This window comes from Anolis carolinensis, chromosome 5 (genome assembly GCF_035594765.1).
Source record: "Anolis carolinensis isolate JA03-04 chromosome 5, rAnoCar3.1.pri, whole genome shotgun sequence".
Lineage (NCBI taxonomy): Eukaryota > Metazoa > Chordata > Lepidosauria > Squamata > Dactyloidae > Anolis > Anolis carolinensis.
Window position 1 is genome coordinate 19,052,549 of NC_085845.1, and position 25,905 is coordinate 19,078,453.

Below are 25,905 nucleotides of genomic sequence, written 5' to 3' on the forward strand. Positions count from 1 at the left end.
CAACTTTTTCATTGGGTTTTCTTGACAATATTTGGTTGGAGGGAACTTGCCTTTGTTTCTCTCTGAGGTTGAGAGAGTGTGGCTTGCCCTATGTCATCTAAAAGGCTTAAAATGGGATGTTCAATGAAGCACACATGCACAATGGATCCTACTCAGCTGTGCAAAAGGGGAGGGAGTAAGCAAAGGTTAAGTACATCTAAACTGTGAAGAGATATCTGTTAAGAGCTGATCTCCATGATCAGAAAAAGCATGCAGTAGAGTCACTTGGGATGGCACACCTTCAGTCTATATCTGAGAATGGCACAGTCAAAGCCCTGCTTGAAACCTCTGTTCACACTGAAAGTTAATAAGTTGGTTGGAAAGAAAAGATGGGGGAAATTACTTGCCCTACTGCACCTCTTTTCTGTTGCCAGGTAAAGATAAAGGTAAAGTTTTCCCCTGATGTTAAGTCATGTCTGACTCTGGGGGTTGGTGCTTATCTCCATTTCTAAGCTGAAGAGCCGGCGTTGTCCGTAGACACCTCCAAGGTCATGTGGCTGGTCATGGCCAAGAGGCTGCCAAATGTGACCATCTGCCAAGCCATATGTACTCCATCTAACCCTGATGCTTTCAACCTTAAAGGGCCCCATGAAGCCTCTAGTAGTGCAGGGGGGCAACTTTGCTGCATATTTGACCTTTCTGAACTGTTTAAGGCTCCCTAAATTTTTAAAATCAAAATTGGAAGTGAATTCAAGTTGAGGCTCTCCCTCCACCCCATGTCGGATCCCCCATTGCCCATCAAAAATACAAGGACCTTTTAAAGTTCTAAACTTGAGAGATGTTGGAGAGTGTTATCCACATCTCCTATAGCCCCATTCAGGTGTTCAGACTATAGTAAGAATTGACACATGTGGGAACGGAGTATGTTAGCTTCAAGCATCCTAATCATTTTTCACTTCACATGAAGAGTAATAGTCTAAAGAGCTTTTCCTGCATGTGTAGGCTGTCAATGTCCTACAGAATTTCTTTATCCTGTCATTCTTCATATGAGGAGAATAAAGTCAGAGGGGGCACAGGGCACTCCCTTACTTGTTGACTTATACTAGATTCTGAGCACATAAATATAGCCTATGGAGAAATCTATATTGTGGTTCCTCAGTATTTGATGATGTTTTGGTTCCAGGAGCCACTGTGGATACTGAAATCTGTGAATGCTCCTATGGAATAGTAAAATGGCACCCCTGATATAAAATGGCAAACAACTCAAGTGAGTGCCAGAGGAAGCCTGAGTATCTATGAAATGGCAGAAAAACACAGTGGGTATATCTAAACATCAGCATGGTGCTCTGAATGTAGTAAATCAAGATTTGCTGTTTGGAATGTTTTCCCAATATTTCAAGCTGTGGTTGGTTCAATCCATAGGCCCACACCTCATGGATCTGGAATGCTGACTCCATATCCTCTTTCTTATCTCTCTATGAAGGATTAAAACAGGCAACTCCCAATTGCAGTCTGATTTGAAGAGTACAACTGCACACATACGCATTAAAATTCCTCTGCTTAAAACCCCATCAGTGGTGATCTTTCTGCCAATCATGAGCCACTCCAAATGAAAGGTTACAATGACTGTCTATTGGCATAGCCAAGATATATAGTGTAGCTGAGGAGGATGTCAATTAAATGTACCCAATGTAGTTAAGGGTCTCTTTCCTTTTCATTTTTGCCTTTCAAAATAGAAGTTGGACACAAGGGCTTAAATCCATTTGTGATAGCTAAACACAGAAGATTCGGATTGGAAATCACGTGGCCCTCCAGTTGTTGAACCACAATTGCCAGCATTTTTCACCCTTGCTTGTGCTGGCTAGGGCTGATGGGACCTGGAATTCAACATCTTAGGGACTGGGGCTCATTTAATGTGTTCCTCCAGCAAAGAGGGGGTCAAATCTCTATCACTGTTTTTTTAGGATTAGATGTGTGTTTCTGTGTGAGAAAGGATGTACCAATGGTTCCTTTTCACTAAATGGGTGCACAAAACTGAGATAATATAACCACTAGACACAGAATGTAAAGCCCTTAGATTACATAACATAGATTTGTTTACAGTCTGTAGTTATTTTTGGGGTGTTTTTTTAGGTTTAGAATGTAGTATTATTCTAGAAAAATAATTTTAATCTTTTCTTGATGATTTTTTTGTTTTGTATGTTTGTATGAATAAACAACAGTGTTTATATGTAGGTTTTGTTTTAACCTGTCTAAATAAAAAAATTTTTTTTGTAGTGTTGATAGACTCCCATTGATGTTGTGTGTCTACCTAACAACTTCATTTAGGTAATGGTAACATTATTTGTATTTCAATATAATTGCTACATCAGTATGGACATTGTTTTCAAAGAACTGTATAAGACTGCATAAAACTTCCCTTCTGATGCTGATAGAGAGGGCTGCCCACAAGTGATAAAATATAACAACACAGAAACTTCTTTTTACTCAATCTGAATCTGACACATTTCCTTTTAACAGCTTTTTGTCCAATTCCCCAAAGGTTTGCTACTTAGAAATAATTAGTAAATACTTAGAAATGGCACTGATGCAAAAATATTAAACCAAATGCAGAGTAAAGCATTATTTCCTTCAACACTTAAAATGTTACATACTTTAAAATACCATGGAAGATAGGTATAAAACAGCCTTCTACAATATCTGTGTGAGAGAATTCACAGTAGAGTTTTTTAAAAATAAGACATTAGTGAGACAGAAAATTTAATTTACTAAGTGTTTCACTTGATTTTGCAATGTGCTAGTCTGCAACATCAGGCAAGTCAAGAAGGTTCCTGGTGTGATCTCCAGCACCTCATGCCCTATATAAGGTGATGGTATTTCAATGTACACTTTTTGCATGTTTTAACTCTATTGATTTTTTAAACTGTAAGCTTCTGAAGGAGAACAAAAAAAAACCCCAACAGTTTTTGCGTTTCAGGTGTTACCAGTCATAATATAGAAAAGTGGGCCAGGCCGACAACTCTTCTACCCTATCATAAGGCAGCTTCATGTTTAAGAAAGCTCAACACATTGGGTTAGAATCTCTATTAAGCTCAGTCAGTGTTTTTAACACAATGGAACAGACCACACAGATAGCTTTTAGGGACCTTTTCACATGTCCCTTTTTCCAGTGGCGGCAGTGGGAGTTTTTAATTTCAGTCACAAAGCCTAAAGGCTCCTATCACACCCTGGATAACTATGACGGCGAACACTGGGAGACTCCCCATCTTTCCATAAGGTAAAATGGGTTGAACTGCTGAAAAAAGGGCTTCCCCCATGTGATGAGGCAAGGGGGAAGCCGTGACGGAGCACAGTGTGGGCAACATCTCCCCACACCCTCTGCTCGACCACGATTCAAAACAATTTTGGTGGCACATCTGATAAAGTCGTAGGATATAGAGAGGAATCATGTCTGCTTCTCTGACCTCTTTGGACTGTATTGATGGTATTTATAATCTCCTGACACTCAGTTAATGATGAAAGTTGATAATCTTTGGACTTGTTCTGAAGTCACTTAGTGGGCAGCTAACTAAACATGCCAAAATATTATGCATTGCTGCAAGAATGTAGTGAAGACTCTACAGAATAAAGTTCTGTTTTGGCCAACTCAATATTTTCCTAATCTGCTTGTGGACCCTAACACATTACAAGGTGTCAGACATGGAGAATGTGCACTTAATTAAGTCGTAGGAGTTTTCTGGCTGGGCAGTGAGAAACAGAAGATAAGTGGCTGTGGGAGCCAGGAGGAGTGACATTTCAAAAATATAATAAATTGAACACCCACATGCTGGGATGCCACAGCACTATCTTGATCCAAACAGCCAGCAGTGTGAAGCAGGGCAAGACAATGTAATATTATGACAATCCATCATGAATTGCGTTTACCTAGATATGGCCAAGAGTTATGTGACTTCCCTGATGCTTTTATACTGCACTTCCCATAATCTCTCACCAGTGGTATGCTGCCTGGAAATGATAGAATTACAGGGCAACAATATCTATAGGGTCACTTCCCCCATCGTAAGCCTAAATGTTATGAAGAAGAGAGATGATGGAGGTGGGGGGAAAAGAGCAGAGGCAGAAAAATATCAGATTAGTCCTTTTCAGAGACAGAGCAGAAAAACAAACCTGTTTGCCCAGTTGGTCCTTCTTGACAAAGCCGGTGGCTGCAGCAAAATTTCCAGCTCCTTCCACCGTCTTCTGTGCTACAGCTGTGACTCCAGTCACTACAGCTCCCCCAACATTTGATACTTGTTCTTTGGTCTTCTCAGCCACTGTGGAAAAAAAACCATGTACAGTTATAGAAGGAGGGAGAAAGCTGATTTTTTTTCATGTGGTCAGTACTGTGGTCAGTTTGGCTATCTCAGATAATTATATTTTTGAGTTAATGCAAAAAATAACTAATTTCAAATAACTTGTTACTTTCAAACTCTGGCAACCCCTATTCCAATCCTTCTGGCCTGAATACAACATCACATTTCCTTCAGTACAGATGGTTATCGTCACATTCACCCATGCTCATTCTTTGAATCCAATGTGGTAGAGATTGGGTCTGATTTATGGAGTCCTCCATTTGGCCCAGATAGAAAACACCAATTAGCAGACTGGAGTGATGGTTGATTCCATAAAGAAGGGCCACTTTTTGTTTGCTGGCAACATATTTTGTTGACTCACTTCCTCCCTATTTCTCCACCTGAACTAGTGAGAGAGCAAAGAGGCTCGCAATATACTAGTCCTCCCAATCCAGGTATCCTTATTTACACATATATTGCATTTTTCACATTATATTAATCATATGGCAAATCATTAATCCTGTAGCAATGAATAAGCAGGCAGTAGGCCAGTATGCATAGGCAGCAGCTGCTTCTTCTTGCTCACCTTCTTTCCAAATGGCTCCAAACTAAGGATTTGGTTTGCTGAGTAGAATCCCTACTCTCAGCTCTCCCAGAAGGAAAATTCATGTGAGCAAAAGAGAGGATGGGGTAGCTCTGTCTGATCTTCTTGCATACTACAATGCTTAGAGCAGGCGGGGTGAGGTGATAGGAACATGATCTTCTTATGGACAATGCCTACTCTCAAAAGCATGTTCATCTTGCTGCAGTGTCCAGAGATGATGAGCAAGAAAGAAATTAACAGTAGCTGTTTCCTTCTAAGAAATTTTAAGAAGGGAACAGGAGTATCTTGACATATCTGGCTTCCTCTCAAAAGTGGTCATTGCTCTAATTAGGGAGTTTTGCAAAACAAATGGCCAAAAATTGGGTTTTACAGAAAAAGGACTTTTACCACAATGAAAAAAAGGAGGGTCTTGAGCACAAGAATTTTCTATGCTAAGACATGGGGGCTTTCCTTTTTTTTTGTGGCAATTCTTTGTATAATTGATTGCAAAAATGTCCTGAAAAAACACATTCAGAAAATCTTATAACTTCTGTCCAACCAGAAAGAAAATCTTTGAAGTTATTGCTTCATGCAAGAATTAAATAGTCAAATATTTATTTCCTATAACATTTTCCTGGCTGCATGCTTCCTGGCCAACCTCAGGAGCATGCCATGACATAAGAGAAGGGGAATTTGTGAGCCAGAAAAGAGTTAGTGGGCTCTTGCAGGAGGGGATTCCATACTCAACCAGTGTCTCCTTCTCTCAACAAGAGGAAATGAGAAAATGATCAAAGCCACGCTTCCAGTTGGTTTCAGTTTCAGATATATTTGAGATAGCTTCTCTGTGCAGATGGACACAGGGCATCTTTCTTACAAACATCAACAAGTGTCCCTTTGGGGAGATGGAGATGGGTTATAAGAAGAAAGTTATCATCATCATCATCATCATCATCATCATCATCATCATCATCATTAAGAGGTTGAGTGAGTGATCTGATTGCTCTTGCTATGATCTCCTTGTAAATGTTTTCCAAGTTTTCAAAAGCTAATTTGTCAAGTGATATCTGCGCACACACATAGAGCTTAGTTTAAAAGAAGAAGAAGAAAAGAAACAAGTACAAAACAAATGCAGTTGAGTAGCAGAGAGAGTAAACCCTTAGACATTAGGATGAACAGCAGATGATAAAGCAGTCTGGCATTCCCTCTCTTAACCTTGGCATTTCCACAAAACCCAGAGCTCCTTGAAATGCTATGAGCTAACACCTTGTGGGCTGTCCTCTTTTAGCCTTTCCTAGATGACAAAAAGATTCTTTGGCTTCCTACATTCAGCAGCAGGAATCCAGCCCACACAAAATGAGCCACCAGTTCTCTAAATGCGGAGAGATTGAGCACCAAAGAGAAAAGAATGCAGGAGAAATGCATTTGTTATCCCATATCTTATGCTTCACTTGCCAAGCCACTTTACCCTGTAAATGTGCATGTTGAATACTTAATGAAAAGCAGCACATTGAGATATGTAAAAAAACAAAAACAAAAAAAAAACAGTGGTGCTAGTTCCTAACAGGTCCCTCTTAGGCTTTCTCAGGCTCATGCTGAGAAGAAAACTTTGCTCTCTCTTCCCTCCAGTTGCAAATATTATTAATGCTTTACCAATTAAGGTTGGATCTGGCAAATGCAAATGATTTCTCTGAGCATGCTGCTCACCAAACCTCAACACTCTGGAGGTGGAAAAAACCTGCATAAAAATGGACCATCACATCTCCAGAAGGCCCCCATGAATTATAGCAGTATTATTACTCTTTAATTGTCATGATTCCTGCCCATGGAATCCTGGGACTGGCAGTTTAGGAAGGGCATTCAGAGTTATCAACCAACATACTGCAGTTCCACATCAAACTACAAACCCCAGGCTTACATAGATCGGCACCACAGCAGTTAAAGTGGAATGATAGCACTATAATTCTGTAGTGTTACCCAGACTCTTCCATTGGCAGTGTTTACTATCCAGCAGACCCCATTTTCCAACTGCGTGTGAGTGAAGAGATATGGTGTGCTGAGATTAGAATCATAGAATCATAGAATAGTAGAGTTGGAAGAGACCTCATGGGCCATCCAGTCCAACCCCCTGCTAAGAAGCAGGAAATCGCATTCAAAGCACCCCCGACAGATGGCCATCCAGCCTCTGCTTAAAAGCCTCCAAGGAAGGAACCTCCACCACAGCCCGGGGGAGAGAGTTCCACTGTCGAACAGCCCTCACAGTGAGGAAGTTCTTCCTGATGTTCAGGTGGAATCTCCTTTCCTGTAGTTTGAAGCCATTGTTCCGTGTCCTAGTCTGCAGGGCAGCAGAAAACAAGCTTGCTCCCTCCTCCCTATGACTTCCCTTCACGTATTTGTACATGGCTATCATGTCTCCTCTCAGCCTTCTCTTCTGCAGGCTAAACATGCCCAGCTCTTTAAGCCGCTCCTCATAGGGCTTGTTCTCCAGACCCTTAATCATTTTAGTCGCCCTCCTCTGGACGCTTTCCAGCTTGTCAACATCTCCCTTCATCTGCGGTGCCCAAAATTGGACACAGTATTCCAGGTGTGGTCTGACCAAGGCAGAATAGAGGGGGAGCATGACTTCCCTGGATCTAGACGCTATTCCCCTATTGATGCAGGCCAGAATCCCGTTGGCTTTTTTAGCTGCTGCATCACATTGTTGGCTCATGTTTAACTTGTTGTCCACGAGGACTCCAAGGTCTTTTTCACACACACTGCTGTCAAGCCAGGTGTCCCCCATTCTGTATCTTTGATTTCCATTTTTTCTGCCAAAATGAAGTATCTTGCATTTGTCCCTGTTGAACTTCATTTTGTTAGTTTCGGCCCATCTCTCTAGTCTGTCAAGATCGTTTTGAATTCTGCTCCTGTCTTCTGGAGTGTTAGCTATCCCTCCCAGTTTTGTGTCATCTGCAAACTTGATGATCGTGCCTTCTAACCCTTCGTCTAAGTCGTTAATAAAGATGTTGAACAGAACCGGGCCCAGGACGGAGCCCTGCGGCACTCCACTTGTCACTTCTTTCCATGATGAAGATGACGCATTGGTGAGCACCCTTTGGGTTCGTTCGCTTAGCCAATTGCAGATCCACCTAACCGTAGTTTTGTCTAGCCCACATTTTACTAGTTTATTTGCCAGAAGGTCGTGGGGGACTTTGTCGAAGGCCTTACTGAAATCCATGTAGGCTACATCCACAGCATTCCCTGTATCGACCCAACTCGTAACTCTATCGAAAAAAGAGATCAGATTAGTCTGGCATGACTTGTTTTTGGTAAATCCGTGTTGACTATTAGCAATGACCGCATTTGTTTCTAAGTGTTCGCAGACCACTTCCTTGATGATCTTTTCCAGAATCTTGCCTGGTATCGATGTGAGGCTGACCGGACGGTAATTGTTTGGGTCGTTCTTTTTTCCCTTCTTGAAGATAGGGACCACATTCGCCCTCCTCCAATCTGCTGGGACTTCTCCCGTTCTCCAAGAACTCTCGAAGATAATTGCTAGTGGTTCTGAAATAACTTCCGCTAATTCCTTCAATACTCTTGGATGTAGCTGATCTGGCCCTGGGGACTTGAATTCGTTTAGAGAGGCCAGGTGTTCCTGGACAACTTGTTTCCCTATTTGGGGTTGGATTTCCCCCAATCCTTCGTCCATTCCAGATTACAACACCTGAGATTATGGGTTCAATTATACTGGCTGGTACAAACCCAAAAGGGAGTGTATTTGGATATATAGATCAAGTTCTGTTACATTATCCAGGAGTATAGCACAGTGTTGAACTTCATGACTGGCTTTCCATGAGACCACCACAGAACACATTGTTTTCTGCTCTGTTTCCCTAATTACTACAGGGTACACATCTGTGTATATCCTCCATCATTTCACAGATGAAACCTGGGACATGTGTGGCCAAGCAACATCATAGTGTGGCCAAAATGGCAAAATTTTTATTGAAGATGAACAAATAAGCCAGCAAAAGCTGGTGCAGTTTACTTTTGCCTGAGCCTATTGGGATGGGCAAGGTTCCACTTTCTCCTCTTTGGATTCAGTTGCATTCAAACTACTCTTGCACTTTGAACTCAGTTTGCAGCATCTGAAGCAAGCTGAGGACAGAGGGATACTATAGAAAAAGAAACTGGGACATTACAAGAGCAGTGGTAAAAAGTGGGACAACAGAGGATTGATTGGAACTGTACATGCCAAAATGGGAATTATATGACCTACAACCTATAAGTAGCACTCTTAAGGCTGTGTGTTTAGTCTCCATTAATACACCTTTCCAATACACAATTGCTGGAGGGAAAGAAACAGCCCTGGGGCACAATTCTCTATCTTAGGCTAATCAGACTGGCTTCACACCAGCTGTTGCTCAAGATAAATGTGAGCCAATTTGCTGATTGCTAAGCATCTATTGGTGTACTAGAGCTTATTCAAGTCAAAGGAAGTAGAATCACAATGCAAATTAGGATCCTTACAAGTTTTACCTAAAGGCACATTCATTCCCCGGTGACACTAGCTACGTGTTTTCCAGCACACTTGGTTTCATTGCCCACCTACTCACTGCCATGAATCAGAGCTTCATCAGGGATGAAAGACTTCTTTACAGGGCTGGTGGGAGATATATGATGGACAAAGAACTGGAAATTATGATCTGGACTTACCTGTTGTGACTCCTTGAACAACTCCATCCCTGGTCTTTGAACCTGTTGATCAAAAAAGGAAGAAAATCAGTCATCAGCAGATTTGAATGAAACAGATCGTAGCAAGCAACAGTATAAAACTAGAGAACTGGAGTGCTGCAAGTACAGTTTCCCTTTCCTAGTTGTAGCAAGATCAAGCTCAAAATTTTATAGGATGTGTATTCTTATAAAAAGAAACTGGTTCACGGATCAAATTTGTTTCTGGATGCCTGCCAGAGGTCTCATATCTATAGACATATCTACATAAATACACTTTCATATATATTCATGCATAACACAGATACCTGAACACATATTTATAATTCACAGACATAGACATTCACATGCACAAAATAAGTCACAATCATAAAGACACACCTCTCTTTCTCATGCACACAAACACACTACCAATGGGAGCAGGTAGCTTTGATGTCAATGGGCTACCACCCAACATCCCTCAGTGTTGCATAAGTAGTATGTATTTATATATAGCAGCATTATTATAACCTTTATGTGGTACTGTTTGCAACATTATGAAACACCAGATAAAGATTGCACACTGAACTGCACAATACTGCTGTACTTCAGCAGAACAAGTCTGTTGCATGAATAATTGGTCCTGCATTTTTAGTGTGACTTATGCATGCCTATGCCACTAACAGAATGTCAGCTACCATCTGCCACTAACCCAAACTAAGGCATGAACGTAAATAATATATTCACACTGATAAACACGTACACACTGGTGCTGGTGGATCAAAACATGTGGAAATGCTCATTCCTAGGTTTGCGGTTCCTCACACAGACTAAATGGGCAAAGGTTCTGAGATGACTCATATAATTATATTGACAATTCTCAACACCCCCAGCAATCCTTTGCTTTAAAACATTGCTTCTTATCAGACATGTTTAAATAAAAGCAAAAATGGAAAGACTTAGCCCCTTTTCTATGTAAGGATGGGCCACTGCTTTTTAAATATGTTATGTTTATAAATATGGTTTTATTGCTGACAGTTTTAGATAATTGGGTTGCAATAAAAATTATCGGGTTTTAATCTCTTTTAATTTTTACTTTGTATGTTCTTACTGTATTGTTAGCCATTTTGAGTCTCGCCTTAGAGTGGGAGAAAAGTGAGGTAAAAATTGACTCAAATAAATTGTGGAAGGCAAGGAGCTGCCAAGGAGACCTGGAAGGAGACATGCTCAGAACCCTCTGAAGGGCATGAGGGCATTTTGTTATGTTTTAAAGCCTGTCTGAGCCAATTCACATTTGGGGATGTCCTTTTTAAAAATAGGAAAGGTATGACCACCATTCCAACCTGATTCATTCCATCAATAAGTAGTATTCATGTTCATTAGTGATCATGAAACTAAACAGACAACATAAAACTCAAGATGTTGGCTATTCCTACTTCTCTGAATGGGTAAAAATTTCCATGGACAACAGTACCCAGAAGCAGAGAGCACTATGGACTTAAACCTCCTCAACTGTACGCAATCTATACACAACATAAGAGGAACTCTGTGGCACATATTGGCTGCCTCACATCAAATCCCTAGAAAAGAAACAGGAGAAATCATGTCATCTGCTGGAGCTCCAGGATAGCAAGTGACCTTCCTTGTTCCGGCAAGGAACTCAAGTGATAATGCTGTAGTTTGGCCGCACTCGGTGCTGAAACTGGATCTGAAAAGCAAGTAGGCACCTAGCTAGTCCTGAGGGATTACAGGCTTCCCTGATGGAAACTAAAAACATAATTCAGGTTTTAATGTTGTGAACCCACATCTCATACTATATAACGAAATCCCAATGCATTTTATCTGCATTCAACGAAATGAATCACTGTGGCCTCAAATGTTTCATCATTTGGGAGAAGGGTTGAATCCTCTTGGTGATTTGCATTGGCATAGCCAGGGGATATGCCAGAGTAGCTATTATTCCTTATGTTGTCTTAAGAACTATCTAGTACCTCTTTACACAATACTTTTCCGGAATGTATTTCAGCTTTCTGGACAGCTCTACACCTCCAGCTGTCATATCTGTTCTTGATCTAAGATCAAGAGTTACATGCATTTTATTTTAAACCATCTGTTCCTGAACTTCTCTTTGTTACATATCTTGAATTTGAGTTGTAGCTAATTGTGGTTGTCAAACCCATCTTAGGAGCTGGCCTGATTAATCTGCTGCATTGCTTTGCAGAAGACTTGTTTTTAAGGGAGTTTACAGGAAAACCTGAAAGGCACTCTATTCTTCATACGTATATGCACTTAGTGTCTCCTACGTTTAGGGAATAAAAGCTACTTAATATACAAGTGGTCATGGTACCCTTCTCTGAGATAAAGAACCTCACTTCTTTGGAGAACAACTCTAAGAGAGAGCTAGTGTAGGGTAGTGGTTTGGGTTTGAGCTTAGACTAGGAGTCCAGAGACTTGGGTTCAAATATCCATTCAGCCATAAAACCCACTGGGGCAAGTCACACCTTTTCAGCCTCAAAGGAAGGCAAGGGCCAACTTTTTCTGAACAAGTCTTGCCAAGAAAAAGCCATGGTAAGTTCACCATAAGGTTGCCATAAGAAATAACAACAACAACAACAACTTTATTCTTGTATCCTGCCACCATCTCCCTGAAGGGACTCGGGGCGGCTCACATGGGGATGAGCCCAACAGTAACATAGGTTAAAACACAGTACATGCATTAAAACAATATAAACAATATAAAATATAAATAATATAATAATAAATTAATAAAAATTAATAAAAATAATAAAATATAAATATAAAAACTGAATAAAACACATAAAACACAACAATTATTTTAAAAGCTGCAAAGCGGAGGGTAACTAGTGCCGGACTCTAAGTAGGATACATGGGAAGTACAGGGACAATCAAGGATAGGGGCGAGAGATACGATGTCATCAAGTTACTAGAAATCTAAAAATGTGGAGTAGAGATAAAGTGTAATGAGAAATTGTATACAAACTGCTTAACTGGTGGGGCTATTCACTCAAATGTACACCAGAACATCCACGTTTTTAAATCCTTACGGAAGGTGGACAATGAAGGCGCCAGTCTGATCTCCCTGGGGAGAGAGTTCCAGAGTCGAGGGGCCACCACTGAGAAGCAAGAAACCATTTGAAGGAACAAAACAGCAACTCTAAGACTGCTATAGTCCAAAAAGCAAAAACAACGCTTGAAAGCATTGATACAGACAATAGTTGTCTTTTAATTTGTAGACATGCTAGTTTGTCACAATTTTCCTTGGGAGGCACTGTTTTTGGGCTGTAATTACATAAATTCCAACATTTCACAGATGAAGGCTCAGGAATGTGTGGGCAAACAATGTCAGAGTATAAGCAAAGTGGCAAAACTTATAAATGAGGAAGTATATGCATATTAGGAGAGGCTGCATCAGCATGCTCTTGCTTAAGCCTACTTGGAGGTGGGGGTAAGTGTGATCTTGAGTTATCTGAGTAGGAACTACTTGCAGAATTAGAAATCAGGTTGCACCAATGGAAGCAAGCTGAAAACAGGAGGGAGAAGGAAAAGGAAAGAAAACTGGGGAATTTAAAAAGCAACTGGAAAAATGAAATGAGAGGGAGTGAGGGAGTGAGGGAGGGGGGAGAGAATTAGTCAGGAATGGCCCTTCCAAATAGCGACAGGTGCAGGTTATGTCCTTTATATACCATGTTCATTTATCAAATAACTCTCAGCTCCCACCGCTTCTCCTTCTCTCTCTTTCTCTGTGTTCTTTCACATTACATCAGCTGCTCTCTTGGCTGGGGGTCTATGTATGAAGCGTTACCTTCCCCAAAGCTCTAATCACTAAAGTTCCAAAGATGGCCATTGTTCTGTTTCCTCATTTGCAGGCAGAGAGCCAGTTTCCTCTTGAACACACACAGAACGTCTGGCATCTTTACCAAGCAGGCTGCCGTATGGCTCTATAATAGGCATGAAGTCATCACTCATAACAAAGGCACAACAGCCTGGCCTTGAGTAATAATCAGTTTCGATTCCCTTGTCTCCCTCTGCTCTGAATGCTAGGTATTTTCAATCATTCAGGAGAATCAAATATAGCATAGAGGCCCAATGGTTTAAGGCTGAGAGAAATAACAGATAATCCTGGGAGAAAAGAAGAGATATGCCTGTGAGAGGAGAAGCTTTTAATTTGCTTTACAATGCTCTCGTATAGCCTTACTGGCACTGAGAAATTCTTCCCAACCTTGCTTGTATGTGTATCTTCAAGACACCTGTTGATTTATGGTGACCTCGTGAATTTGATAGGTAAACTCCATTTTCATTGCCTTCCTCTAAAACAGGTTCCATGGATCCAAATGCTCTCCCTCTGATTAAACTTGGCCTTCTTACCATTAATCGTCTAATGCAGTGGTTCCCATCTTGTGGGTCCCCAGGTGTTTTGGCCAACAACTCCCAGAAATCCCAGCTAGTTTATCAGCTGTTAGGATTTCTGTGAGTTGAAGGCCAAAACATCTGGGAACGCATAGGTTGAGAACCACTGCTCTAAAATATAGTTTACAGCACTTGATATTCCACCCATCCAAGTACTACCGTGACCTTAATTTGCTTCCAAGATCAGACAGTATCTGACACCTCCAGGGTATTTAGGTCTGTAACCTTGTTTTTACTACTAGGCAAAATAAGGCAAATGAAAAAGACAGCTTATACTGTCTGTTGATTGTAATAATTTAGTTTTTCTTCCTGAAGCTTCAGGCTACTCTTGTCTGCAAGGTATGACATAGTATCTGTCCAGACCCCTTAAACTGTTTTGTTGCCTTTAGATGCAATTGATACAGAAATACCAAAAATAATACTAAACCTTCTGGTAACCCAGCAGCATGGAGACTCATCTACAGAACATGCCATAATGAGATATTTCACTAGGCATACATGTATAGCTGCTGGATCCCTAGACAGGTTGAATTGTGCATTGTTACCTTTGCTAGTATCCCAGGTGGGTCTTAACATCAGCCAGAGATTGGCAATCTTTAAAGACACCAAGCCATAGAACCAGTATTCCTGCAGAAGAAAATTCTAGGACAGATACCAGATTTTGTTGATGCTCCAGTCAAAGAGTGTGCTTCTTGATCTAATTTCCTTCATCATTAGTAAAAGTGAACTCACTGTTCCTGAGGGTTCTTCAAAAAATGTGTTAGCTCTTTGAAGCCTGAATATAGCCTGTTTTAATCCCATTTTAAAGCCTTTTCAATTCATCAGAATAAAATGCTTTGCAATCCCAACACACCACAGAATGTTTTGGTTTTAATATTGCTCTGGCTGCCTAAATGGGTCTGCCACACATCTGAGTTCCTCCCTTGGGGGCAGATACAACAAACATCATGAAATTCAAAAGCAAACAGTTTCTGATTTCTGAGACTTCCAGGAAAACAAGCTAATGGTAGGCTGGTCTGTGTTTCACAAGTAAAAATAAAGCAAAGATGGGGTCAGTACCCAACATCCCTCTGGAAAGGGTTCAACATTCAACTGCCAGAATTTCATAAATTTGTGCTTTTCTCCCTTGGCATCATTTGTCTGCTCTCAGCAAAAAAGGGAGGAGAGCAATTTCCTTCATTTGCAGTGCAATTTCTCTCTGGATGATTGTAGCAACTGGGTACAGAAGGAGGGCTCAAAAGAAGGGAAAGGCAGTGACAGAAGCAGAAAGAAAATCAGTTAAGGACATCTTCTTGAGTCTCCCTGCTACAGTCTTAATGCTAATCCCCAAAATTGGCATTTAAAATGAGCACTGAATTCATTCCTGGGCATGAAGAAGTTGAGGAAGCATGGAAAACTAAATAGCCACACCATTAGATCACAGATGATAGGAGAAACGTTGCACTTCCTAATGTAATGGTATCGACAAATTATCATGTAGGCGAAAGCAGTAATTGGTCTATTTGAGGTAGCTTCACCTTTTGAAACAGTTTTTGCCTTCCATGCTTATGGCAGCTCCTGAATGGGAGAATTCAAAAAGCAATGTTCATGAACTTTGGAGCCCAGTGAGTGTATAGCTGTTTCCAGACATGAGGGGCAATTTAATGTATAAAACAATGACAGCACATAGGTGCATACCTAGAACAAAGCCAGAAGGTGCCACACTGGCTAAGGCTTATAGACGTGGCAATTTTATTGGATAGTTCAGTCTTTTCCAGTGGCCACACCTGCTGAAGAAGCAACTCCAGAAGAAACATCCCTTCAAGTTGCTACCTAGAGGCAACAGCACCCACTAATGGGCCTCCCAATGATTATTACTAGAGTCTTGCATGCCAATATACCAGCATGCCATCCTTAATGTGCTCCACTGCTAGATGATTTAAGAAGGAGTAGTTGCTTACCTGTAACTGTGTTTCTTGAGTCGTCACCTTTGAAATTCGCACATATGGTAGTTTCCTGTGCCTGTGCTTTAGTTCTTTAAGGCTATAGCCCTGCCCATACTCCCTAGAGGTATATAGCCAGAGAGAGGGGCTGTAGCCTCAGTTACTTTTGTCTGCTTAGCAGCAAGCATAGGAATCTGAGAAAAAAAACATTGGCTAGCCTTAAAGAACTAAAGCTTTCCAGAAGATTCTGAGGCTACTATGCAGGAAACTACCATATGTGCAATTTTCACAGAGACCATGAAGATGAAAGGAAAGGGCACAGTGCCACTTGTGCCCATGAAGGACTTTATCGCACAAAGCAGGCAAACTTGCATTAATCATTCCTATTGCATATTGCCATGTTCATCCCACTTCACTGATGGTCCACTATTTTTTTTAACCCAGGTTTTCTATGGCATATATCCTCCTCTTTCAAGGGACTCTCCATACTCTCTGCTCCAACAGGGAACACAGAGTAAACCAATGTGCCATTCAATAAAGGAGTGGTGGGAATGGAGTCAACTTGTGGATCAAGTCTTTGAGGTTTGGGCTATCATCATAACTTTGACCTGCTGTTTTCCATCCATGACATGCTAGGGATATAAGCAAAAGCTTCTAAGCTTTTTGCTAGATGTCAGAAAACAAATTTCCTTTCAGAAAATTGAGATAGCTCTGAAATAAATTGACTCATTAAAAGAAAATCCCCTGAAATAAATTGACTCATTAAAAGAAAATCCCCTTCTCAAGTGCTTTTCATTTGGCTGACTACCAAAAATTTAAACCTATATTCTCCTGCTCTAAATGTTGCAATTCAGTTTATTCTAAGAAGAAACATTAAGATTATTATAGTAGGATAAAAAAGAGAAGCATTCTTGTAATCACCAGCCAAAGGAGGATCCCATGTGCAGCCTTTTCCCAGTGCAAAGCAAAAGCACACATTGCTCATTACAGGGAAGCTGGAGGAGGCATACTTTGTGGCCATGTACCCCTTTGCTAATGGCAGGGGAAACCAAGCATTTCCCTCCAAGGCAAATCAATTATGTAGCTTTCTAGATCTGCTCAGCTGCTTGCATGCCAGATGGTGGAAGGGGGGAGGGATAGGAAACTCAAAGCAAATGCATGTTCTAAAACAGATCATCTATGGAAAAGCTACCCTCCCATCAGCTATGAATCATACCATCTCTCCATCAGACAAGAAATATTAAGTGGCCCAGTTCTTCATGCTACTAGAAACCCAAAGGAATCTTCTTAACGAGGCATATCAAGAAGGAATCACTCTTTGGCCATGATCTAACACATAGGTGGGCAAAGCAAGGACTTGGCACCTCAGGCAGTACCTCTGGCTGTTTTTGCAGTTTTTGATTCCTACAGAATCTGGACACCTATTTTCAAGACAAAGGAAAATAAAAAGTGTATTATTAATTTTTTTAGGAATCCCTCCCTGCAGGAATGGTGTTTCTCCTTTTAAAAAGGCAAGGGCCCTTGTCTACTGTCAAGCATTTAAAAGATACAGTAGAGTCTCACTTATCCAACACTCGCTTATCCAATGTTCTGGATTATCCAATGCATTTTTGTAGTCAATGTTTTCAATACATCGTGATATTTTGGTGCTAAATTCATAAATACAGTAATTACTACATAGCATTAGTGTGTATTTGTCAAGAGTCAGACGCCAGTTAACATACAAAACAGAGTTTATTCCGAAGATAAACCAGAAAATAACATAAACACAGGAAATATCCTTGAAACACTTCACTTTTCAGTGTTTCGAGAGTAGATTGGACAGTAATAACTCAAAAACGAGTCACGCTAATTTCCCATGCTGGCATTCAATAAAAAACTAAATAACGCTTCAATTCAGCTTTGGAAAACAAATATAGTTAATTGCTGGAAAATAAACAAACTAGAAAAGCAATAAAGCTGCTTCCACGGTGCAGATAAGCCGAAAGCCTCAAAGGGATGATGAATAGCCGTCGTCAGAAGAATCCAAGGTCAGGTCAGGAGGCAGCAGAAATTCCGAAAGACAAACCAATAGTCAGAAGCCGGGAGTAGCCGTCAGTCAGAGGGAGTAGACAGAAGCCAGGTCAAATTCAATCCAAAGTCCGAAGAGGGTGCAGTCATCCAAAACAGGTCCATGATAAAACACAGCGAGAGCCAAGCTAGGTGATATCAGCAGATTCAAATCATAGTCCAAGTCCAGTCTTCATGGAAACACAGAGATCCCAATGGCGCCTCAGCAACACCTTGCCACACGCAAAGTGCAGTGGCCAAACATTCCCATTTTATTCCCCTTCCTCCTGGGTGACCAAACACTCACACCCAAACACCAGGTGTCCCAAATCTACTCAGAGTCTGAACTCCACACAGCTAGAGCTCGTGGATCTGGAGTACCTAGCAATTCATCGGAGTCCCAATCATCCTGCCCACACTTAGCCCCATGAACACTTAAAGAACCATCCTCCCTTCTCCAAGCATCCCAATTGGGATCAGCTCCTGCAGAAACCCCAGGTTCAGAAGTATCCATAGGCCCCAAATCCCCAGACATCTCCGGTGGCTGTGCCCATTCAGTGCCTGCTTCCCCAGCCACCACCTGTTCCTCAGCATCCATCTCCCCATCTGAATCTTCCTCAGAAGATCCCCCATAAAGCTCTCTAAGTCGCTTCCTGCGCAACTCCTCCAGTGAACCCTCATCACGAGGGTTTTTTCTTCCTCTTCGAATTCCATCACCATCAACCATAATCCCCGAAGGCGCAGTCACAACAGTATTGAACTACTTTTTCTGTCGAATTTGTTGTATAACATGATGTTTTGGTGCTTAATTTGTAAAATAATAACCTAATTTGATGTGTAATAGTCTTTTCCTTAATCCCTCCTTGTTATCCAACATATTTGCTTATCCAACGTTCTGCTGGCCTGTTTATGTTGGATAAGTGAGACACTACTGTACCAGTTTCTCAAAAGCAAAATGGACTTCCCTCCATTTCAGTTTTTGGAGTTCTGCTTTATATTTTAGGCAGTCCATGCAGCTCCGTAGGGTCTCAGGGACAGAAAATTAGCTGCTAGACTTGTTATAGTTGTCCATCCTTGTGGTAGTATCATACTTTCAAACAATCACAAAAAGGAAGGAACCCAGGTTGAAATGATGCAAATAGTTGCTACTCAGTGCCATGCACCGATTTATGAAATAATCAATGAGTTCTAATTTAAGGCATGGAGTGTACTAGTTATATATAGTCACAGTACTCCGACATTATTTCAACTTTATCCTACCAAACCCTGGCTTTGTAGTTTCATGAGGTACTTAGAATTTTCTGTGAGAAAACTCTAAAGCTACAGCACAGAGGAATTTATTTATTTATTTCGTGTCAAAAGCATTGCACAACAAAAGTTCAAAAGTGACAAAATAATGGAATCACAAACAGCTAAATAGTTTTAGCACAGAGGAATGCCTTAGCAGTGGTTCTGGTCTTCAACTCCCAGAAATCATAATACTGGTAGCTGGTAAACTGTCTGGTATTTCTGAGAGTTGAAGGCCAAAACACCTGGGGAACCCACAGGTTGGGAACCATGGCCTTAGAGAATTCTAAGCTCCTCAACAAAATGAAATCCCAGGCTTCTGTACGATGGAGCCATGGTAATTCAAGTATACAGCTTTGGTATTTGTAGAACGACTATCTTTGATTTCATTTTATATTTCCTTTCTAGGTATGTTCTAGGACTTCCAGCATCCTTGCTCTAAAAGTCCTTCATTTAAATAGTATCCCTGGTTTTGCACTCTCCTCAAAATCCTGGAATGTATCCCCCATGGATTCTGGAGTCATATTGTACTACTAAACACAAGTGGTCCAGGAACATTTTGGGTTGAGTGAGCTTCTGTTTGCCTTTCAGCCTAGTCCCAGAAGGGCTGGTACAGGTTTATCACTTTCAACTTTTGTGGAAAGAAAATGAGTTATATACTGTAAGCAATATTTCAGGGAAACACCTGGCCCTTAAATTGCTTTCAGAGTCATTGCTCTTGAAGTACTCCAAAAGAAGTGGTTAATGGGGAGGCAGATAATATGCATGGTACCCTCCATCCTTAAGAAGGAACTAAATCAGCTTTTTTTACTTTGTCTTCCTTTCTGTGTTCAATACTCTTAGAAACCATGGGCAGGAATTGAAAATGAAAGTATGGACTTAGTTATGGTATGCTTTCAAATCATTATGGTGACACTCAGGCTTTTTTTTGGCATGGTTTGCCATTGCCTTCCTCCAAGGCTGAGTGTAGCTTGACTGAAGTCACCCAGGTATTCAAATCCTGATCTTTAGAGTCCTAGTCCAACACCTAAATTCACTATGCTGACTAATGGAATTTTCCTTGGCACTACTTTATCTAAGGACCTCATTCCACAAGGAAAAGAAAGTGGGAGAATCATATTCTAATGACATTATCACACCAGGTCTTTAAAGTGGGCAGTCTCACATTTCTGCCACCTGCAGAATTCTGGGAAATATAGTTTAGAGAGTGGCCTTCTATTTCCAAAGGAAACAGCATTTAACAATAGTACCCATCCCACCTTAAAAACCAACGGTTGCATCCTATCTTAAAATGCAACAGTTCCCATCTCACCCTAAATACCTGGTTTCAGCCATTTCTGGCACAGGGATGGCAGTGCAGTTGATTGTTACTTGGCTTCATGAGTCTCTATTTCTATACACTTTAAAGTCGAAATCCACCAGAAGCAGTTCTGCATCATTTCATGGGCTCTATGGGACTCCATCTTTCAAATGAACAGAAATTGTAAGAAGATGATCCGTCCTGCATCCCCCAGTCTTTTGGGATGAGGTCATTAGATAGCTGGGTTGTTTTTTTCAGTTGCCCTTCCAAATGTATGCCAAATAACAATAGGCTGACTATATAAGACTATCCCTTTACATTTGCAAGAAATACAGGGTGAGTATCCCTTAAATGGAAATCAAAAAACTGAAAAGTTCCTAAATTGTCCAAATAGGTAACTCAGTTAGTGACACCTTCACTTTCTAATGGTTCAATGCACACAAATTTTGTTTCATGCACAAAATTATTGAATACATTTTGTATAAAATTATCTCTAGAGAATGTGTATATGAAGATTTTTTGTGTTTATATTTGGGTCCCATTTCCAAGAAATCTTATCCAAAATCTTAAATATTTCTGCTCCCAATCACTTTGGATAAGGGATACAGTTGTACATCATAATGAAGATATTTTATTTGTGACATTAATAAATAAAGGTAAAGGTTTTCCCCTGACATCAAGTCTAGTCACATCTGACTCTGGGGATTGGTGCTCATCTCCATTTCTAAGTCAAAGAGCCGGTGTTGTCCGTAGACACCTCCAAGGTCATGTGGTCGGCATGACTGCATGGAGCGCCGTTACCTTCCCGCATAAGCGATACCTATTGATCTACTCACATTTGCATATTTTTGAACTACTAGGTTGGTAGAAGCTGGGACTAACAGCGGGAGCACATCCTGCTCTCTGGATTCGAATCGCCAACCTTTCAGTCAGCAAGTTCAATATCTCAGTGATTTAATCCACTGCACCACTGGGGGCTCAATTTCCATCTCCACAAATTAATAAATAAGATATAACAATTCCTTGCTGTAGTCAATCACACACTGTTATCCATAACAGACTAAGCGTAAAAGTAAAATGTTACATTAGTAACAAATTGCTTTTTGCAATATTGACCTGGAACAGTGTTACCTTTTGGCTTGTTAGATCCAGAGCTATAATTTACTACTTTTCAACTTATGATAATAGAGATAATAGGGTTTCCGCCTGCTACTTCTTCCTGGTTGCATTCTGATTCAATCTGAGTAATGGGAGAGGAGAGGGCTGGTGATATGGTATAGGGCAAGTGATGAATATGGGAGGCAACAATAAGAAAGGGAGGCAAGGAGAAGGAGGAAGAGGAGAACATGGAAAACATGACCACTACAAATACAATTTTAAAAATGTTTGAAATGTCGCCTTTTTTTTTTTTTTTTTGCTTTTCTCTATTTTTCTTTAATGAAAGAAGTTGCTGTTATTGCCAGAAAGAAAGAGTCATTGTGAATGTATGGGGGTGGGGAAGCTACATTGCGATGCTAGTAAAAGGCAGCATTGGGTGTGCCTGGGTTTTCTTGAGCTGTATGAGAGTTTAGAAGAGGAGATGCTTTTCTGTATGTCTGGATTAGGCATGAGATTTAGAACATTTTTGTGGGGAAACAGGACTGAACTGATGCCTTCTGTGCATCCACCCAAAACATCTGTGTGCAGTGTGCATGATAGCTGCATGGTCTGCTAAGTTGTTCTTGTGAAGATGGAAATCCAGACAGGCGAATCCACTTGGAATTATGTTCATTGAGAGATGCAGGGGCTGGAGGAGCAAGGAGCATTTTCCTGCCTGTTTCAATAGCCCAATAGTAACAATAATTGTAGCATATGAGTGATTCAGCAAATTACCTTTGTGGACTGTAGTAACATTAATGAGTAATATTTTCTTGGCTGATGAGTAACTGAACTGGTTTCTGTTAAAAAGCAATATTCCAAGCTCTGATATTGGCAACACAGACATATCTCAAAGATTGGAAATCGAACAGTTAGGAATACTCCTGCTGCAGAAGATATGAAGATTGATGAGAGACTTGGTTGATACTCCAATCAAAGAGTGTTCTCTTTGATCCAATTTTTGGTTGCTTGTAAAGATACACTCCTTGTTTTTGAGGATTTTCAAAAAACAAAACAAAAATAAACAAGCCCCATGCCAGTCCTTTGAAGCCTAAATCTAGCCTATTTCAATCTGTTTCCAACCCATTAGAATAACATGACTTGCAATGTGAAGACACACTGCAGGATATGTAGTTTTACATTGATCTACACATCTGAAGGATGCATCCATCACACATCTGAGTATCTTCCCTTTTACAGCAGGTACAAAAAACATCATAAAATTCAAAGTCGGGAGCAACAAGTTGCTAAGATTTCCAGCAAAACCACCTGTGTAGCATACTGATAAGTTGAGCTATGTGGCAATGATCTGCGTTTAACAAAGAGAAAAAGAAAAAATGGGGTCGTTGTTCATGGTTCACAGTATTGGATGTCTGCTGAGAGGCACACTCTTGGAAAAGGCCCCATGGTTTTGCTGTTTCTTGTCATCACTTGCACCCTTTGAGCCCAAAAGCAACAAAAACAGTGAAAACACCAGTGTGTTGGGGTAATGGAGGAGAATCCTAATGTTACCATACTGTTGTGATAAGAGGCTTAATACAGAGTAACTTTTCTAAAAGGAGGAAGAACTAATTAAGGTAAATACATGTCCCAAATAGAACACAATGGCCTAGAAAACTGATGCGGAATATACTGATAAATGTTGCTAAGAAGTTACTTATTTTTCTAATGAATTACTCTGATAACTAAGTGTTATTCTTTGCAGTAATGAACGAGAACTAAAATACTTTTCTCCTGTGATTACAATGGTTCTAATTTACTACTTATTGCTGTCTTTGTATTTCTTCTCTAGTTCCAGGTTGAAACATCAGAATCAATCGCATCAGAGAGCATTACTGGTATTTTTAATGGCACTATAGTAACTGTAATAGTAACTGATTGGTTGGTAACAAGTGATCTAGTGATTTATCTGTCTGGATTACAGTAACAACTATTGACCTGTTGGGTGATCCAAGTAATAGGTAAAGTTTTCTTTAAAGAAACATCTAAATTTCTGCTAATAAGCATAGTAATGACAGCAGTCATCTTCCAGTAACTGCCAACAACAATTACACCCACTTTCTTTAGAAAAATACATGCACACCTCATCACACAGTTAAAGAAAAACATCAGTGTCTCAACAAAAGTGATTCCCAGCAAGAGACATGGTCTTGTTGTCTCACTGCCACAGCCAGCTCACAACTTTTTGCTTCCTGATATAGTATTTCCTTTCTTTTTACATAACTTGATAGATGAATTGTACTTTAACAGTGGCATTGAGACAGCATCTTACGCATAAACTCACACCTGAACTTTAGCTAAAAGTTTCTATCTCTGCTCTCTAAAGTGGAAAGTTCTGGGAGTTCAGAGTTAGTAACCACCTGAGAAAGTTGCTTCACTCTGTTTCATTCCCCTTGTTTACTGCTTCAGTTACTTATATCTTTTCCATATAGACACTTCAGGACATAAGAACCTAGTATTCAAAGATAATGGAATATAGTTAAAAAACATCTAGAGTGGTGGTTCTCAACCTGTGGGTCCCCAGATGTTTTAGCTTTCAACTCCCAGAAATCCTAACAACTGGTAAACTGGCTGGGATTTCTGGGAGTTGTAGGCCAAAATATCTGGGGACCCACAGGTTGAGAAACACTGCTCTAGAGCTTACCTGGAAACCTACAGGTTTAGTAGTGGTTCTTAACCTGTGGGTTCCCAGGTGTTTTGACCTACAACTCTCAGAAATCCCAACCTTGCTTGTATGTGTATCTTCAAGACACCTGTTGATTTATGGTGACCTCGTGAATTTGATAGGTAAACTCTATTTTCATTGCCTTCCTCTAAAACAGGTTCCATAGATCCAAATGCTCTCCCTCTGATTAAACTTGGCCTTCTTACCATTAATCGTCTAATGCAGTGGTTTCCATCTTGTGGGTCCCCAGGTGTTTTGGCCAACAACTCCCAGAAATCCCAGCTAGTTTATCAGCTGTTAGGATTTCTGAGAGTTGAAGGCCAAAACATCTGGGGACCCACAGGTTGATAACCACTGCTCTAGAGTGTCACAACTGCTTTCCCCAACCATAAATGCTCCTTGTTTATACCAGCATAACCCACCCACTGCCATTTCTCTTCACTGCTGTCAATTTTTGAGCTCATATATATATATAATTCAAGTGAACTCTTGCTTCCTGGAGAAGCTTGGTGAATTATTCCATAGAAAAATGCAAATATGTGACCAAATGGTCACCTGAATACACCCTTTAAAACATGGGAACCAGGGGTATTCACATTATGGATGAACAACATCCAGCATCCATCACCATTGGGAAGGCTGGAATGGAGATGATTTGGAGAGCTACATATTCCCCCTGTCTTGCTCTCAAAAGATGACAAATAGCAAGCTTCGTTTAGAGTTTCTTGCTCACCTACCCACATAGAGGACACCTTCTTTCGTCTTCCCTGCTGCTTCTGCAACACCTTGTTTTGTTTTCTCTGCTGCTGCCACAACTCCATCCTTGGCTTTATTAAATCCTTTCATGAACACATCCATGGCCAAAGAATGACTGTATGCTGGACTGGAAAGAAAAAACCCAATAGTATAAACAACAGCTTATGTATGCATTCTTCTTCAAAGTGATCAATCAACTGGTATAGTAATCAAATTCATACAGAGATAATCCATATGAGGAGGAAACAGGGAGCACGACCATGACAAAAAGACTTCGTACTGACATCCATGTTTCATTTATTTCTTCTATACTGAGCCTGTGTATATCCAGTTTATGTATATCAGATGTGTATTATAACTAATTTTTAAGCCAAATTAAAATATTTTCAAAACATTTAAAAATCTATACATTATATGACAACCAGAAATCATCAACATATATGGGGTTATATGTTTGCAGTAATATATTTTGATGTCCCATATTTACTGCAGAAAATGTAAAGCTTAGTAATATTTTTTAAATCCCCCTGTGTGCTTTTATAAGATTTCATGCTCTTTTAAATACCCAAATGACATAGGGAAATGTGGCTACAAAGAGCTGTCTTAATGGAGAAGAATTGCTCCCATCCATTTTCTGCTCACTGCTGAACCTGGACAGATGCTCTATAACGGATCACATAAAAGAAGGTTGTACTGTTCTGTAAAACAGCTTGTTTATTTCCAGCAGGTGAGCCAAGTTCATGAATTTACGGGAGAGTGTCCACCAATTCTTATAGGAGTGA

General features: G+C 40.4%; 1 protein-coding gene across 1 annotated transcript in view; it reads right to left on the reverse strand.

The window, feature by feature from the left end:
* Positions 1–25,905, reverse strand: part of snca (synuclein alpha) — a 77,259-nt gene that overhangs the window by 38,874 nt on the left and 12,480 nt on the right. The window contains exons 2-4 of the mRNA XM_003221301.4: positions 25,105–25,250; positions 9,586–9,627; positions 4,147–4,292 (exon numbers count right to left, since the gene is read on the reverse strand). Coding sequence (XP_003221349.1) covers positions 4,147–4,292; positions 9,586–9,627; positions 25,105–25,225 — 309 coding nt within the window. The 5' untranslated portion in view covers positions 25,226–25,250. The remainder of the gene's footprint in view (positions 1–4,146; positions 4,293–9,585; positions 9,628–25,104; positions 25,251–25,905) is intronic.